The 16,217-nt window shown below is 55.6% G+C and overlaps 2 protein-coding genes across 2 annotated transcripts in view; one reads left to right on the top strand and one right to left on the bottom strand.

The window, feature by feature from the left end:
* The window catches only part of GNAZ (G protein subunit alpha z), a 53,329-nt gene extending 50,850 nt beyond the window's left edge, over positions 1-2,479 (bottom strand). Inside the window, exon 1 of the mRNA XM_032256609.1 lies at positions 2,246-2,479. The gene's annotated coding sequence lies outside the window, so the exon portion shown is untranslated. The remainder of the gene's footprint in view (positions 1-2,245) is intronic.
* RSPH14 (radial spoke head 14 homolog) overlaps positions 1-13,140 on the top strand; it is an 80,445-nt gene extending 67,305 nt beyond the window's left edge. Inside the window, exons 5-7 of the mRNA XM_032256610.1 lie at positions 8,904-9,132; positions 10,963-11,099; positions 12,837-13,140. Coding sequence (XP_032112501.1) covers positions 8,904-9,132; positions 10,963-11,099; positions 12,837-13,093 — 623 coding nt within the window. The 3' untranslated portion in view covers positions 13,094-13,140. The remainder of the gene's footprint in view (positions 1-8,903; positions 9,133-10,962; positions 11,100-12,836) is intronic.
* Positions 13,141-16,217: the final 3,077 nt, after the last annotated feature.

Genomic DNA, 16,217 nt, shown 5'->3' with positions numbered 1-16,217 from the left:
AGAACTGTCCTAGAAGCTCCTGAGGTCCAGACTGAAGCACTTTTCCTCCTGAGACTCTAGGAAACAAAAGGCCTGAGAGGCTGGGGACAGAGGGAGGAATCCATTCCCTGTGTCCCAAACTCACAGTCCCATGCCAGGCCCCTGCAACAGTCCAGCTGACAGGCACAGAGCACAGCAGCTCACCCTGCTCAGCACAGACCGCACACCCCATGAGGGCAGGCCCTGTTCTCGCTGCACCAACCTGGGCCTTGGCCAAAGCCAAATGTGTGTTCGGCAGGGAGGGTAGGCACACTACAAAGATGAGTAACGAGCAGCCCCTTCAGAGGGAGAGCAAAAACATCCCCAGAAATGAGGGAGCAGACCGAGGGCAGAAAGTGACACCAGCTTCTGAGGGGGAGAAATTATGTCTTATTCACCTCCTGTCTCAGAAAATCAACGTCTGTTAGAGGAACACACAGGAAGACTTTTAAACCAGATGCCAGCATCTCCTCATTCCTAAAGAATGAGGCTTGCTCAAGGTGCATATTATATCCAAGCACTGCCAGGCCATCCACACCCCCACTGTACCCCCTAGATGGATGCTCCCAGGCTGCTGCGATTACTGCTTTCAGACGTCCACAGCCCAGAGGCACAGAGGCACCAGCTAAGCATCATCCCCAGAAACAGGCAACTCCGGGTGGCTACCCAATGCCCTGGCTGTGCCCAAGGGAGAAGTGCCTGGAAGTGCAGTCCCAGGCTTCAAGGATCCTTCCCCAGTCTTTAAAGCTAGCTTTTCCCCAGGCTCACCCCAGCTCATGGGGTCATGGAACTGCTTCACTTTTACAGATGAGGAAGCTGTGGTCTCCACCACAGCCACAGCTAGCAAGCAGTGGGGTCATTCTACTTCCCAGCTCCCTTAGCCCCATGCAGCCCCCACCAGACTTTCCCGCCATACCTCCTACTCCTCCCCAGGCATGTCCAGTGCTCCCATCAGATATAACTGCCCAAGTGCCTCGACCCTTTCTCCTCTCTGCCCTCAATGTCCACCCTAGCTGTGCCCATGTCCTTCAAGCTCCAGTTCAAATGTCATATTGCCCACAGGCTTGCCTGATCCCCAGCCCAGGGCACCTCTCTGTACCTGCACTAAGGTTGGGTTTGACCGAGTGGAGATGTCTTCCCCTATGGGGTGGGGAATGAGTCCTGGGAGGGCAGACCCAGTTCACTCCCACCCGGTACACCCCAGCACCAGGCCCTGGGGGAGTGAGCACTCAGTAAATATTTGTTTAATTGAATTTGGCCAAGGAGCCTTCTCCAGAAAGCTCAATCCCCAGGGCAGTGAAATCACTTGGGCAGAAAGGAGCCGGTCGGGGGCTCAGCTGTCGCCCCAAGCAACACAGTCCTTTCTACCAGGTGGGTCCCTCAACCCCAACACGGACTCCGGGGAACGCTGGTCTTGCTTGGCATCATCCTCTTGTCTCAGTAACAGGAGCCCTAATTCTCGGCCTAGGCCGAATCCTGCCATCATCACTCAGAAAGGCTCAGCACCGCCCTAAAGGCAGAGCCCCTCGGATCGCCCGCAGGATATGGAGCGCCAGCCCTGAGGCCCTCACTCCCCTCCCCCAAACACCCCCACCGCCTTTTAAGGGAAAAAATATTGAGCCAGGAACACATTACAATAGCAGTGAGTCGATACTCATCTCTTGCTCTAAATGCCTGAGGAACCTGCTCGCTGCAAGAGCAGTGACCGAGAACTGCGAGCCGTCTGTCTCCGGGCCCCGGTCCTCGGGCCCAGGCCTCTGGGGCCCTTGCCTAGGTTTAGGGCAAGGCCCTGCGTCGGCTCCGGCCGCCCCTCCCTGATCCCCCCTAGGGAGACCCGCCTCAGCGCCGCTCCCGCAGGTCGCCCGGCCCGCCCGGGCTCCGCACCAGCCGCTGCTCGGGGGCGCCCGGCGGCCCCGCGCAGCATCCCCGGCGCCCTCTGTCCACCCTCCCGGGCCCGCAGCTGCCCCCTCCCGCGGGGTCCTCGGCTTGGCGGCGCCACCCTCTCCCAGCACCTGCCCGACCGGAGGCCGCCCCCTGCCCACCTCGCAGACGTCCCCGCCCTTGCTGTCCCCCATCCCTGCCGGGCATCCCTGACGCTGCGCCCCGGCGGATCCGGGGCACAAAGGCCTGGGAGAAGTCCCGAGTAGGGGCGAGGTGGACGCCCCGGCCGTGCCCCCGACCCCTGAGGCTCTGCGGCGCGCGCCCGGCCGCGAGTCAGCTCACTCACCTCCGGGCCGCGGCACCTAGCATCTGCCGAGCTGCTCAGGGCAGGGCGGGGCGGGGCGGGGCGGCGAGCGCGGGGCCGAGGCGCCCTCGTTCCGTACGACGCGGGCGGCGGCGCCCACGCGGGGACGTGACCGGACCGCGGGCGGCGCACACGCTCCGGCCGGCCTGGCTCCCTCCGCCCGCCCTCCCGCGCCGCCCGCAGCCCGCCGCCCGCCCGCGGGTCCGCCCGCCCCGCGCCGCGCCGCCGCCGGCAGGGGGCGGAGTCGCGAGCGCAGCCCGTTGCTAGGCCAACCGCGGGCCGGGGGTGCCGCGCGCCCGCCGGGCACCACGCGCCGGGCCCCTCCGCCCCGCCACGAGCGCTGGCCCTCTGTCCATTGGGCAAAGGCGGCTGACGGACGGGCCAGCAGCCCAATGGGGATGGACGGGGGCGGGGTCGCGGCTCCGCGCGCGCCGCAATCCCGCACGCGCTCCCCGCGCCGGCGTCCCAGAGACTCCGCTGCCCTGAGGCCTGGTAGCCGAGCCAGCGGTGCCACCTCAGACTGAGGGCAGCCTTGGCCCTGACCTCTTTTACCGCAGCCAGTCCCGGCTCACCTTCTCTCTCCTCGGGTTCAAACCCAGCTCGGCCTCTTGTGAGCTCTGCGTCCTTGGGCAGCTGACTGACCTCTCCCAGCCTTTCTGTTTGTAAAGTGGAGCTAGTGGCACCTGCTTCCCTGGATTGTCGCTCCTTCCCCGAACGCGCGAAAGGCCTATGCAAACCCTAAAGATTTACACCGGTGAGGTTTGTGCAGCGATGGGAGGGGGCGTCAGTCATCTCTGCTTCTCTCCCCCTACAGCGTGCAGGGGCTCTTTGGCGTCCCTGGCAAGCCTAGCCCACGGAAAGGTGGCCTTGGGAGGGAAGGGAGGGAGAAGGGCCCAGGAGCTGGCCCCCAGCCCAGACAAGCGGGAGGGAGCCAGTTCAGTTAAGGCCATTGGCGCCTTTGGGAAGCTCGTAGAACGCATCAGACCCTCAGCAAAATGCAGCTGAACCCAGGCTGCAAAATTCTTCTTTCAATTTCAGAGCCTATCTGTGGACCTCAGGGCCAGGAGCCCCTCAGTTCCATGCTTAAAAGACTCTGAAGCCAGAGGGCCAAGACATGAACGCTGCTCTCTGCCTTCCTCTTTGTAACCTGAAGCTTTGTGTATCCTAGAGCATCCCTGGCAAAGTGCAGATGCCTTCCCAGCTAACACCTTCCTTATCACCTTACACCTTTGTGGTCAGTTTATGTGGATCATGCCATTCTTTGAGCAGAAGCCCTGGAACTGACCACAGCAGAGGTCGATAGAGTGGTCCCTCCATCCCAGCTCTGTAGGGGAGAGGCAGGGGCATGTGCCTGGCTTTGCGAGCTGGACACTGTGGCATCTCAGCATCATTCCATAACCTCTCTGGGAATGTTTCCTCTGCTGTGAGGAAACATTGCATTACGTACCCGCAGTGTTGTGGACCACCTGTGAAGGTGCTGCCTAAACTTTCAGGAGCAGGACATATATTTGCATCATGGAGGCAAACCTAGCGCTCGCTGGAGGTGGCCAGCGAGGACCAAGGGAATTCAGCCCATGGCTTAGGGGCTTCTCTTTGTGCTTGCCCTCCGCATCACCAGGCTGTGTCAGGCTGGACGTCTCCCCAGGAGGACCACACAGAGACCAGCAGCTGTGCTACCTGCCTGAGCCTCCGTTTCGTCTTCTGTCAAAAGGGGATGCAACAGACTGCAGTCAGAGGATGATTCTGAGGGTTAACGCACATAGGAAATACACATTAGCATGTCTTAGGTTAGCCAGAGGCTGCTTCCACTGCAGTCAGGGGGTCAGAGCTGAGTTGTTTGCAGGGGTAAGCCCACATGCAAGAGTGGGATAGCCCTTTTCCAGTGGTCCAGGCATAGGGGCTAGCCTGTGGAGAGGTCCACTGGGGCTGGCTGCTACCTCCCTCACTTGACCCTGGTGACCACCTCAAAGTAAGAGAGGGGCATCTCACCTGGCATCAAACCAGTATTGTATTCACACGGCAGTCACAGATAGCCTCCTTCACCAGGGTATGTTGTAGACACAGTTCTAGGATTCAGACTGCCCCTTTTCTGGCAGACTCTCTGCCTGTAGCGCAGGGGCAGAAGAGAAACAAGGATTGGTCATTACAGTCATGTGAGGCTATCTGAGGAGACCCACTGGGGCTCTGGGGGCATGTGGAGTGGGGGAGCATTGGGCATTGGGCCAGCTTCCCAAAGGAAGAGATACTTGGAATGAGGCCATAGTAGGAGTGGAAATGGCCAGTGACATAGGGTGGGAGAGAAGTGAGTTCCAAGGCAGGGAGGGTGCAGGACGTGAAGGAGCGTGAGGCCAGGAAGAACCCAGAAAAGGGCCAGGCGTGGTGGCGCACGCCTGTAATCCCAGCACTTTGGGAGGCCAAGGTGGGCGGATCACGAGGTCAAGAGATCGAGACCATCCTGGCCAACATGGTGAAACCCCGTCTCTACTAAAAATACAAAAAGTAGCTGGGCATGGTGGCACATGCCTGTGGTCCCAGCTACTTGGGAGGCTGAGGCTGAAGAATTGCTTGAACCCAGGATGTGGAGGTTGCAGTGAGCCGAAATTGCGCCACTGCACTCCAGCTTGGCGACAGAGCAAGACTCGGTCTCAAAAAAAAAAGAAACCAGAGAAGACCAGTGTGGCTGGTGCCAGTGCCCATGCACAGATGCCAGCTAGGGACAGTAGATTGGGGATGTTGGCCTAAGAACCACTAGAGAGTTTTAACTTTAGTGTTTTAAATTTGAGAAAGAAGAGAAGTTTTTTTTTCTATTTACAGTAGGCATGCTCCCACAGACAATGTGAGTTGTCCTATAATCAAATAACAAAAACATCAGTTAGTCCATAGGAAATGGGAGTGAGCACAGAAGTCAGTCTGTGAGGCCAAGTTCAGTGTAGGGTCCACTGTGGCTGTGAGACGGCAGGGAGACCAAGAGCATGTTGGGAGACAGTGGCGGGGCATTATCAGGGCCCAGGGAGATGAGAGAAGGGGAGAGGGCGGGGACCACTGGAGGAAGAGGTGATGCTTACCAAGAAGATGGAGGAGCAGTTGGAGAGGTGATCAGGAACCACAGAATGGAGAGCAGCAGAGCCACAGGAAGAGAAGGAAGAAGCTGTTAATCATGCTCGCAGCTACTGGGAAGCCGAGAAAGCTGAGAACAGAGAAGCACCCCTTGGAGCAAAGGCAGGCCCAGTGGGCATCAGTGGGCCATGAGTTCAGGGCACAGGGACACGAAAGGCTGAAGCTGGACAGGTGGGTCACCTGTGGCAAGGCGGGCCCCAGATGCCATATGTGGATGTGCAGTCCCCTGGCAGGAAAGGAAGGGTGTGGCTGTGACCAGCACCTGGGTGCAGATACCGTCCTGAGCCCCCATTGGCTGGGAGACAACAGCTGGGGCTTTGTAGTAGCCAGAGGAAGGGGGCCATGGTGACAGCCCACTCAGCACTTCCCCAACCCAGCAAGCACAGCTGGCTGAGGAGTGGCCCCTCAATATGGTATCAGTGCCAGCACCCACCCCCACAGCCTGCCACAAAGCAAATGACCCAACCCCCATCACTGGAGCTCCATGCCGTAGGCATTCGTGACCCCTTAATCGCAATAGATCTCTTTGACTCATCAAGCACTGAACTCCTACATATCAGCCAGGCCAGCCCAAACACACACCTTTGTTCCCCTGCTGTTCTGGACTCTCCTCCACCTCCATGAGACCCAGCTTCCCTGGGGCCTCTGTTTGTGCACCTCCAGAGCCCCTAGGACCTTGGAATTCCTGGTCTACACGCATGTCAACCTGTTCTATAATGACCTGTCCCCAGCTGACTCTTCCACTAGTTTTCCCACTTCCCGGGGGTGGGGTGGGCATGTGTTGCTTGTCTCTAAACCATGGATGGCCCAGAGCCTGGCCTGCTCTGGTGCCACCCCATCCTGGCTGGTTTTCTGTGCCCCACCTGTTCTACCACCCCCGCAACTACCCCCACCCCCAGCTAACTCTCAGGCTGCCGCCCAATTGGGTGGGTTTCCCAGATTGTTTCCCTGGGGTCTGCGTGCCCCACCCCCATTTGAGCAAACCATCGCAGATCTGGGTTAGTTATAAATAGCCAGGCCCGAGACTCTTCTTTTAGCTGAAAAGAAGCAAAGTGAACGAGCAGAAAGGCACACCCGGCACGCGTTTTATTTTTAATCTTCTCCCTCTGTCTCGAAACGAACCCCAGTCCCCATGCTGAGCATTTCTAGGAGCAGAAGTCCAAGACAAATGACTGAGAAAACCCAAGGAGCTGAGGGCCCTGCTTGGCTTTGCCACCATCTGCTGTGTGACCTTGGGTATTCAAGTTGCCTCTCTGGCCCTCACTTTCCTCATCAAGGAGAGGTGGGCAATGGAGGTGATCACCTTGAATGTTGACTTTTCTGACCTCAGCTCTCTATCCCTCCCCCAGCTGTGCCCCCCACTCAGCCAGCAGCTCCAGCAGCGACACCTGTCCCAGGGATTTCCTGGGAAGCTCAGATAGTTGCAAATGAGGCCACAGTCTAGCCCTGATTTGAAAATTAACAACTTCCTCACCCCCAGGTCTTTGCTCAGGTGTCCCCGTCCCAGAACCTTGACCATCCATCTGCCAGCAAAATTCGGAGAAGGTCAAATTGTCACCTCCCTGCTGTGAGCTGGAAGAGGGCGGTCCAGGTCACCACTAGTTGGCTTCATAGCCGGGAATGGGTAGGGAGACCAAGGGCAGAACCTGAGGGGGAAGCAGAGTGGGAGCAGGAGGCCGGGTATGTGGCCTGGGCAAAGCAGGAAGCTGAGCGAGAGAAAGGATCCGACCCCTAGGAGAGGCGGTGGGGGCTCTGCACTGACAGGCTTTGCGGGGTTCGAACTGCAGCATTTGTCTTGTATCCCACCCCTCAACCCCCTGCAGGCCCTTGCTTGTAGCTGGGACTCAGTGTTGGTGAAATTCAGGAGATTCTTGCCACCCTAGGCCCACATGTTCTGGGCACACAGGGACAGACCCTTATATGGATGAGGAAATCCATGGCATGTGGAACACATTTTCATCCATAACCCCCTGCCAGGTAGGCTCATTTAAGTGATAAGCAAACTAGGCTCAGAGAGGTTAAGTAACTCATCCACAGTCACACAGCTTGGAAAGGATATGTTTAGAATAAGACCTAGGCTTTTTTTGAAATCTGTGTGTGTTAAATAAAAAAGCCCAACACACTAGAAGTAACAGGAACCCGCTTTTCCTGGGGAATCGGAGCCCAGGGAACAAATGAGGCAGAGCTAGCTGCTCCATCTGACACCCCAGTGAGAAGCTGGCCAGGGGCACTGGGAGCCACCGGACACCAGGGGACCTGGGGGATGAGGCACTGGGAGCTGCTGGACATTATGAGACATGGGGGTAGTAAGAGCCACTCAGCACCCTGCTCCGCCTCTCTACACCATCACCCTGGGCACCTGCCGTTTGATGTCCTCAGGGAGTGAGGGAAGAAGACTGGGGTGATGTCTTCAAAGAGGAAGTCCCTGGTACTAATTGGCACTTAGAGACCTTTAGGCTAATTAACCTGTTTATTTCTCTCTCTAGAGTAAATGTAAATTGGAGGGTTTAGCTGGGGAGGGTGGAAGAAAGAGGTGTCTGCTGGTGGCCACCTTCCTAGAGCCTGTAGGTGGCTTTGCAGTGGGCAGTGGGCTGCAGGGAGTCTGGGGAGAGGCCCGGCTGTAGGGCAGTGGTGAGGGCAGCCATGTGCTGTAGGGAAGGGCACTCTGCACACATTCTCTGTGCTCCTTATCTCAGAGACTCAGGAGGGCTGTTCTGCCCACTGTCCTGGGCTCCTTGGGATGCCACTTGTGGCTGGGTTCTGGGTTCTCTAGGCAGCCGCTTGCTGACATTTCTCAGGAGGGAAGGGAGGAGTCAGGTGGGGCTTGTTTATGGGGGAGTCCTGCCTTACTGTGCTTCTTCCAGTACCTGCACCCCAGCTGTGACATGTGGAGCCCCCTTCCCACAGAGCCCCAGGTCCCTTCAAGACTCCTTGGCCAGAGCCCCTGGCTTCCCAACACCTTTACTTGGGGCACAGCTCCTTTTTGTGTGTGAGACACTCTAGGTGTCCGTCTCAGAGTCGAACTCAAGCTCGTCTCAAGGTCCAGTCAGACTAGTGTGGGGTCTCCAGCAGCTTCGAAATATTTTGGTGGATGGGAAGGGGGTGCTTGGCTGGCTCCCCAACTCTGGGGCAGGGGGAGGGAAGAGTGGAGGTCTCCTGGTTTGCCTGGGCCCCACAGGAGTGAGCTGCCGGCTCTCTGAGGGGTGCCTGCTGCCTCTTGGGCCGCTGTGTGCCTGCCCTGGGGGATGCCCCCTGAGACACTGGTGACCAAAGACTGGCCTTCCTGGATCCTCTGCGCCTCCACCCTCAGGCCCTGATGTGGCTGTCAATGCAGCCACCTGACCCCTGGCCAGGCGGGGCGCGTGCGTGCGTGCGTGCGTGCGTGCGTGTGTGTGTGTCACTTGCAAGTCCTTTTGTCAAACCCACTCACTGGCTCTGCAAGACCCTCCCTGAGCCCTGTAGGCCAACTGGCATGGGTAGGTAGATGGCTGGCCTACCCTCAGCATCCTTTCCTGTCCTGTAGGGGCTGAAGAGATCATCAGCAAAGGTCTGATCTTCCCGCTGGTACGGAAGCTGCAGGGGGAAGCGGAGGAGGAGTTCCAGGAGCTCATCCTAGACACTCTGGTCCTCTGCCTGCGGGAAGATGCCACCGAGGCGCTGAACAGCAACGTGGTGCCCATCCTGAAGCAGAAGCTCATCAGCACCAATGAGAACATCCGAAGCAAGGCTGCCCGTGCGCTCCTTAATGTCAGGTGAGGCCTGGCCTAAGCTGGGTTTCTGCCAAGGCTGGGAAAAAGCACTGGAGCTGGGCTGCTCCAGGGCTCAAGGGTGGCCACCCTGGGCCTGCTTCCTCTTGCCTGCTTGTGGCTGGGGGCAGGAAGGAGCTGGGAGGGAGGATGACCTTCCCCCCTAGGGTGACTACCATCCTGTTGACCTGGGAGGGTCCTGTGTCCCAGGAAACCTCTCAGCCTAGACAAAGCCAGATGATTGGGCACTCCCTCCCCATGAGGAAGGGCAGGACAGGAGAAGCACTGGTGATGATCATGACACCCAGTGGTCTCTGAGTGGCTCCTTTGTGCCAGGCATTGTCTGCAAACCTCACATTTAGGCAATCCTCCAGGGAGGCGATGTCTCCCTTCACAGGTGAGGGAACGGAGGCAGGGTCTTGTCTCTCACCCCAGGTCACACAGTATCATGGTCCACCTCCTGGCCTGTAAACTGAACACAAAGCCTCAAAGCTGCAGGGGCGGGGTGCAGTATGTGTTCCCACACTGGGCCCCTCTTCATGACGACGGGCTGGCCACTGATTGCCAGAGTCCCTGCCTTAGCTGTGACTATGTCTCTTTAGTGGCGGCCTCTTGCCTTCCCTAAATCCTGGCTACTCTTCTTCTGAGAGTCTCTCTAGAGGCCCAGGCCATTATTTCTGCAAGTGTGGCCCTCACCCTGACCCCCAGGAGGTCTGTGAAAATGCAGATTCCCAGGCTCCATCCCAGCCCCATCATTCTTAGGTCTGCTCAGAGGTCCCCTTTCTGTGGAACCAAGAGAGTAGCTTTCCAGGAGAAAGCTCTCTGTCTGAAACTGCAACCTCCCCGCCATCCCCGTCCTTCTTTGTCCACTGTGACCACCATCCCTGCTGTTACTTTGTGTGTCATCCCTAAGGGGAGCTCCTGAGGACAGGGCTTTCCTCTGTTTGCTGCTCTAGACCAGGGTTTGCAGTGGGGGAGCTTTGGCACCCGGTTGAGAATTATCTGGCCCAAAAGAGCACTGAGCTGGAGAAACCCAGCTTGGCTGTGTGAATGAATCAGGGAATCCCTGCATGTGGGGCCCAGGACTCTGCATCTTTGATCATGGGCATCAGGGTTGAGGCCCACTGTCCTGAAAGCTCCACAGCCTCCCAACGTCACAGCTCATGGCTGGCCAACCCCATTTCCCAATCTGTGTTCCCAGGGAACACCTGTGTCTTTGAGGTCATTAAGAGTTCTACAAAAATGAGTGTTCTTTGGTGGCTACATTTGGGAAAGGTTGATTAAGTGACACGGGTCTTTGCACTGTGACACTCCTGCGGGGATTATGAATAGTGTTTCCTAGCCCAGGGAGCCCTTCCTCTTTAGGGGACAGAATTGACCCCCTCACAGGAATGTTTTGGGGAGTCCATCACCCTCCTTTCTACAACTGCATTTAATCCAGAGTAAGTGGCCTAAAGGTCACCTGGTCTGAGTCCTCAGCTGCAGTTGCCTAGTGCCCAGCAGTCACTGCTGTTGGGGGCAGCTTGGCCCATCACTGGCAGCTCTGGCTTTTAGGCAGAGTCAACATGAGTCTCCCTGTGGTTGACGCCCCTGGGTCTTGCTCTTCCCCATTTGGGGCCACGGAGAACATGCCCTGTTTCTTTTCTGTGTGCTGGCTCAGAATGAGGCCTTGTCACCCCTGGCCTTCACACCAGTGCTCCTCTGCACTCCAGCATCCCCACCATGACCACCTGGGGTATTCCCAACACAATTCTTCTGTGTCTCCCTGGGGCACTCCTGGGCCGTGCCCCGCTTCTTCCTTCCAAGCAGAGCCCCTCTGTTCCCTCTCTGATCCAGCATATCTCGTGTGGGCAAGAAACAGGTGTGTCAGTTTGACGTCATCCCCATCCTGGTGCATTTACTGAAAGACCCGGTGGAGCATGTGAGGTCTAACGCTGCTGGGGCCTTGATGTTCGCCACGGTGATCACTGAAGGTGAGGTGGTGGGGGGTGCCGCAGGGAAGGAGACTCCAACAGGCCAGCAGCCATAATGAACTTTCTGTGCTCGGGGCTGGGTATTGTCCCCCAAGCCCTACACTTTGCAAAAAACCCTCCCCTTGGCCTATCACTGATGTCCTTTCAAGGTTTGGTCCAAGGCTCAGCCCTCCCTCTTCTCCTCAGCACAGTGGCCCCTAATCAGTCACTCACAGTCGGACCTCTGTGCCTTCACACCAGTCTGTTCCCTGGGCCTGGAATTCCCACCTCCTACCCAGGCCCCTTGTGAGCTGTGATTCAGGGGTTGATTAGTTTGCCATTCATGATTCTGTTATCCTGAGGCCTAAGCAAATCTGGAGGCTTTGACTCTATGGTGTTTATTCATCATAATTATTCTTCTTAAACTGGGGGAAGGGGCAAATACAGAATTATCTCCCCGAGGGACTCTCAGCCAGTCAGGCTTTCCTCTGAGTCACACAACCCTGGGCTAACGGAAGAACCCTGGACTATTCCACACCTGGCAGTCTGGGGCATGGCACTCCCAGGACCCCTGAAAGCATCTGACTTTCCTTCTGGCCCCCACGCACCCACCAGCTTGGGGCCCTGTGCTTCCTTTGAGTTCCATGAAGGATCATCTGGGCTTGGATTTGCAATCAGCCTCCCACACCTGACCCTAATGCTGCTTGAGGCATGCAGATGGGGAGAGGTTGGGGCCTTCTTGGAGTCTGCAGTCCCTTCTTTTACTGGTGTAGTCAGGATGCTGACTGCATGGTAGTGGGGGCCCCCCATGCATGTTTATCTTGGGGCAGCCTCAGCCCAGTGTCCTTCTTGGTCCAGCCTTCCTGCAGGAGTGCTTGGAGGGCCACGGGGCTCAAGACACAAAATGCTGGGACCCAGGGGGGCGAGGCCATTTATTCCCAAGCTGGCACTCCAGCTAAGGGTCCCGGAGCCCCTGCCATATGTCAGGCCCTGGGAGGCAGTGATGAAGGATGTGGAGGAGAAGTTCAGCATGGGTGGGGCACACACACGGGACAGGCCTCCTCTGGGAAGGGCTTGGGATCAACCCCAAGGACAATGGGAGTTGGCAGAGCCCAGGCTGAGAGGTTCCACCAGCAAAGGGGAGAGTCTGCTGGGCACTGCAGGAGGGTAGGGCCGGCAAGGACAGCAGGAAGGGGCAGTGAAGGGCTGTGGAGGGCATCTCCAGGGAACCATGTGTGTTTTGTGCAGAGTAGGTATATAAGAAATATTGGCAACATAAATGAACTATTGGGTTTCCTTTTTTTAAGAGTCAGAGTCTCATTGTGTCACTCAGGTTGGAGTGCAATGTCATGATCACTGTAGCCTCCAACTCCCAGGCTCTAATGATCCTCCCACCTCAACCTCCTGAGTAGCTGAGACTATAGGCACCTGTCACCACATCCGGCTAATTTTTAAATTTTTGCAGAGATGAAATCTCATTATGTTGCCCAGGCTGCATTTGAACTCCTGGGCAGGAACAAGGATGGATGGAGAGGAGCCAGTTGGGGCTGGAAAGGCAGGAGATGAAGGGGCCAGGCCCAGGCTGGACTCAGTGAGGGTGCAAGAGCCATGAGGGTGAGAGCATGTTGGTGGGGCATAAACCAGGCATAAATCCCTTGAGACTGCACAAGGAGGAGCGTCAGGAGAATGATAGGGTGAGACAGGGTGAGAAGAGGGCCCCTTGGGCTGTTAGGAATGCCCTGTGTTGGTGGTCTGCAGGGAAGTATGCGGCCCTGGAGGCAGAAGCCATTGGCCCGCTTCTGGAGCTGCTGCACTCCCCCATGACCGTAGCGCGCCTGAATGCCACCAAGGCCCTCACCATGCTGGCGGAGGCTCCCGAGGGCCGCAAGGTCCTGCAGGTGCACGTGCCCACCTTCCGTGCCATGGAGGTGGAGCCTCATGAAAAGCCTCACATGGCCGAAGCCTTACAGCGGGCGGCCCGGATTGCTGTCAGTGTCATCGAGTTCAAACCCTGAGCCCCTCATCTGCCTCTGTGTGTGAATAAATGCACTCATTCTCTTTATCTGGTATCCAAATGGCACTTTCTGTTCCTGGAGCACAGTCACATCTTCTCTCACTCTCTTGCCAAAGGGGAAATGCCAGGCCCAGAAGCACTGGGTCCTGGGTGGCACAGGCTGAACTCAGTGCTGGGGACGGGTGGCAGGTGGCCTTGGAGTTGTGCTTTCTGCTGGGGCCGAGAGTCCCCCGAGAAGGTAGAGAGCAGGGCTGAGCCCTCCAGGGACAAGGCTCGGGGCGGGGACTTCGGCTGGGGGAAGGAGGGAACCCAGATGCACCAGCCATCACCCAGGTTTCCAAAGATGGAGTAACTGACCCCTGGGATGTGGCTGGGTGTGGCCCTGCTCAGCCAGGTCTGCCCCTTCCCCGCCCTGGGTGATGGGAAGGAAGGTGATAGGAGAAACCCGATGCAGGTTCTTCATGGAAAGGGTGACTCAGTCATAAGAGGCTCCCTCAGGAATGAGTGCTCAGGACAGGGGTAGGTTCTGGTTTTCTCGTTAAGATCTTACCCCAAACAGCTGCATTCTTCTCCAAAGCAAGGTCACCCAAGCAGCCTCCAGGCTGGCCTGAAGCCCATGCCACCCAGATCCCCTCTCCCTTGGGTGTATGTGGCCCTCAGGGCAGCCCTCTGGTGAGCCTTCTGCCTATGCCTTCATCTGTGCTCTTCCCTGCAGTGAAGGTGACAAGGAGGCTGGGGGCTTAGGCAAGGACAGAAAGGTGGGCTGAGAGGAGGAGAAGGGAGGAGCCCAGCTGCAGGGGCTCTGGGGCGCAGGGCTGAAGCTGGGGAATGACCAGGAGAAGCTCCTTAATCTCCCCCTACTCCTCTATGCATGGTCTGGTGAGGCAATGGTTCTCCTCATTTGTGGAGAGAAGCAGGCTGTCCTGGCCTCTGTTGGAGGAGCTGCTGTAGCAAAACTCAGCTTCCGGGTTGGTCTCTTTTTTCTGGGGTTGAGCTAGAGCCTTACTCTTTCCCCAGGAGCTTTCTGAGGCTCCCTGTCTCGAAGGTTTCCCTCATTCATATCACCCCTTGACAGTCATATTTCCTGTGATGTGCCCACTCCTCCCAGAATAAACCTTACAGCAAAACCAGAATCTCAAAGGGAACCCCTTCTTACAGTCCTTTCAATGAGCCCCAGGGGCCCTCACTTTACCAGAAGAAACACAGAGAAATTTATTGTCCCTGGAATCACAGGATGAATCCAAGTAGGGCCTCTTGTTGTGGAAGCTGGGCCCAGCTGGGGTTTCAGGTTCATCCCCATTCTCAAAAAAGGCGCTTCTAAAAGGGCTGGGTGCAGTGGCTCGTTCCTGTAATCCCAGCACTTTGGGAGGCTGAGGTGGGCAGATCACTCGAGGCCAGGAGTTCAAGACCAGCTTGGCCAACGTGACAAAACCCCATCTCTACAAAAAATACAAAAATTAGCTGGATGTGGTGGTGCATGCCTGTGTTCCCAGCTACTTGGGAGACTGAGGCATGAGAATCACTTGAACCCAGGAGACAGACGTTGCAGTAAGCTAAGATCATGCCACTGTGCTCCAGCCTGGGTGACAGAGTGAGACTCTGTCTCAAACTAAAACTTTTAAAAAGGCCCCCTAAAAGGAAACCTTTTCTCCTTCAAAAAACAGAGGCCTGAGAGGCTCCATTTCCTCAGGTCCCAGTCCTGCCTTAACACACAGCAGGCTGGCTCTACCCCTACCACAGGCTCTGGCTAAGATCACCAAAATCCCTGCCACAAGATCCTGTGTTCTTGGTCTCCTCTGTAGAACCTTCTTTCTTTACATGCCCAGTGGTGCTGATGCTTCTCATGCCTCTGTTCTAGGCCCTCTCTTCTCCCACTTACCCTGCACAATCTCATCCGCCTGGCTTTGAGGCTCCTCTACCAGGTTCTCTTCTGGGCTAGGCTTACTCTCTCTCCCCCATCTCCCCCAGATCTGGGTCTCCAGCCACAGCCTCTTTCCTGAGTTCTGGATTCTTATGTCCAACTTAATATCTACCTTAAATGTCTCCCGGCAAAAATTAATACCAATCTTTCACAAACTGTTACAAAAAATAGAAAAGGGAATATCTCCGAATTCATTCTATGAGTGTAATACCCTGATACCAAAACCAAAGATATCAATTGGGCATGGTGGCTCATGCCTGTCATCCCAGTGTCTCGACAAAAATACAAAAATTAGCCTGGTGTAGAGGTGCGTACCTGTAGTCCCAGCTACTTGGGAGGCTGAGGCAGAAGAATCACCTGAGCATGGGAGGTCAAGGCTTCAGTGACCTGAGGTCATACCACTGCACTCCAGCCAAACAAAAACCACTTAAAGATATCACAAGAAAAGAAAACTGCAGACCAATGTTTGTTATGATTATAGAGACAAAAACACAACAAAATATTAGTAAAACAAATCCAGCAATATATAAAAAGCATTTACTATACAACACGACCAACCGGGATTTACCCCAGGAATGCAAGGTTGGTTTAGCATATGAAAATCAATCAACATAATATAACATATAGATAGAATAAAGGACAAAATTCACGTGGTCATCTTAATAGAGGCAAAAAAAAGCATTCCACAAAGTTTAACACCTATTCATGATGAAAAACAAACTCTCAGTAAACTAGGAATAAAGGGTAGTTTCCTCAACATGGTAAAGAACACCTGCAAAAATTCAGCTGACATTATATTCATAGCAAAACCTGATTGTTCTCCCACAATATCAAAAACAAGACACCTCTATTCAGCATTGTACTGGAGGTTCTAGTTAGGCAGTTAGAAAAAAAAAAAATTAAGAGCATACAGCTTGGAAAGAAGTAAGGGCAAACTCTCTCTATTCACAAATTACATGATTTTGTATGTGAAAATTCCCAAGGAAGTACACTTAAAAATGATTAGAACTAATGAACAAGTTCAACATGGTTGCAGGATACAAGATCAATATACAAAATTAATTACATAATTTTGTATAAGAAAACTCCTAAGGAAGTACACTTAAAAATGATTGTAACTAATGAACAAGTTCAACATGGTTGCATGATACAAGATCTGTATACAAAAATTAATTACCTGATTTTGTATAAGAAAACTCCCAAG

The sequence above is a fragment of the Sapajus apella genome, unplaced genomic scaffold (genome assembly GCF_009761245.1).
Source record: "Sapajus apella isolate SASKATOON/1434 unplaced genomic scaffold, GSC_monkey_1.0 scaffold95, whole genome shotgun sequence".
NCBI lineage: Eukaryota > Metazoa > Chordata > Mammalia > Primates > Cebidae > Sapajus > Sapajus apella.
Note: the sequence above shows the minus strand (reverse complement) of the source record. Positions and strands in the feature narration are given on the sequence as shown.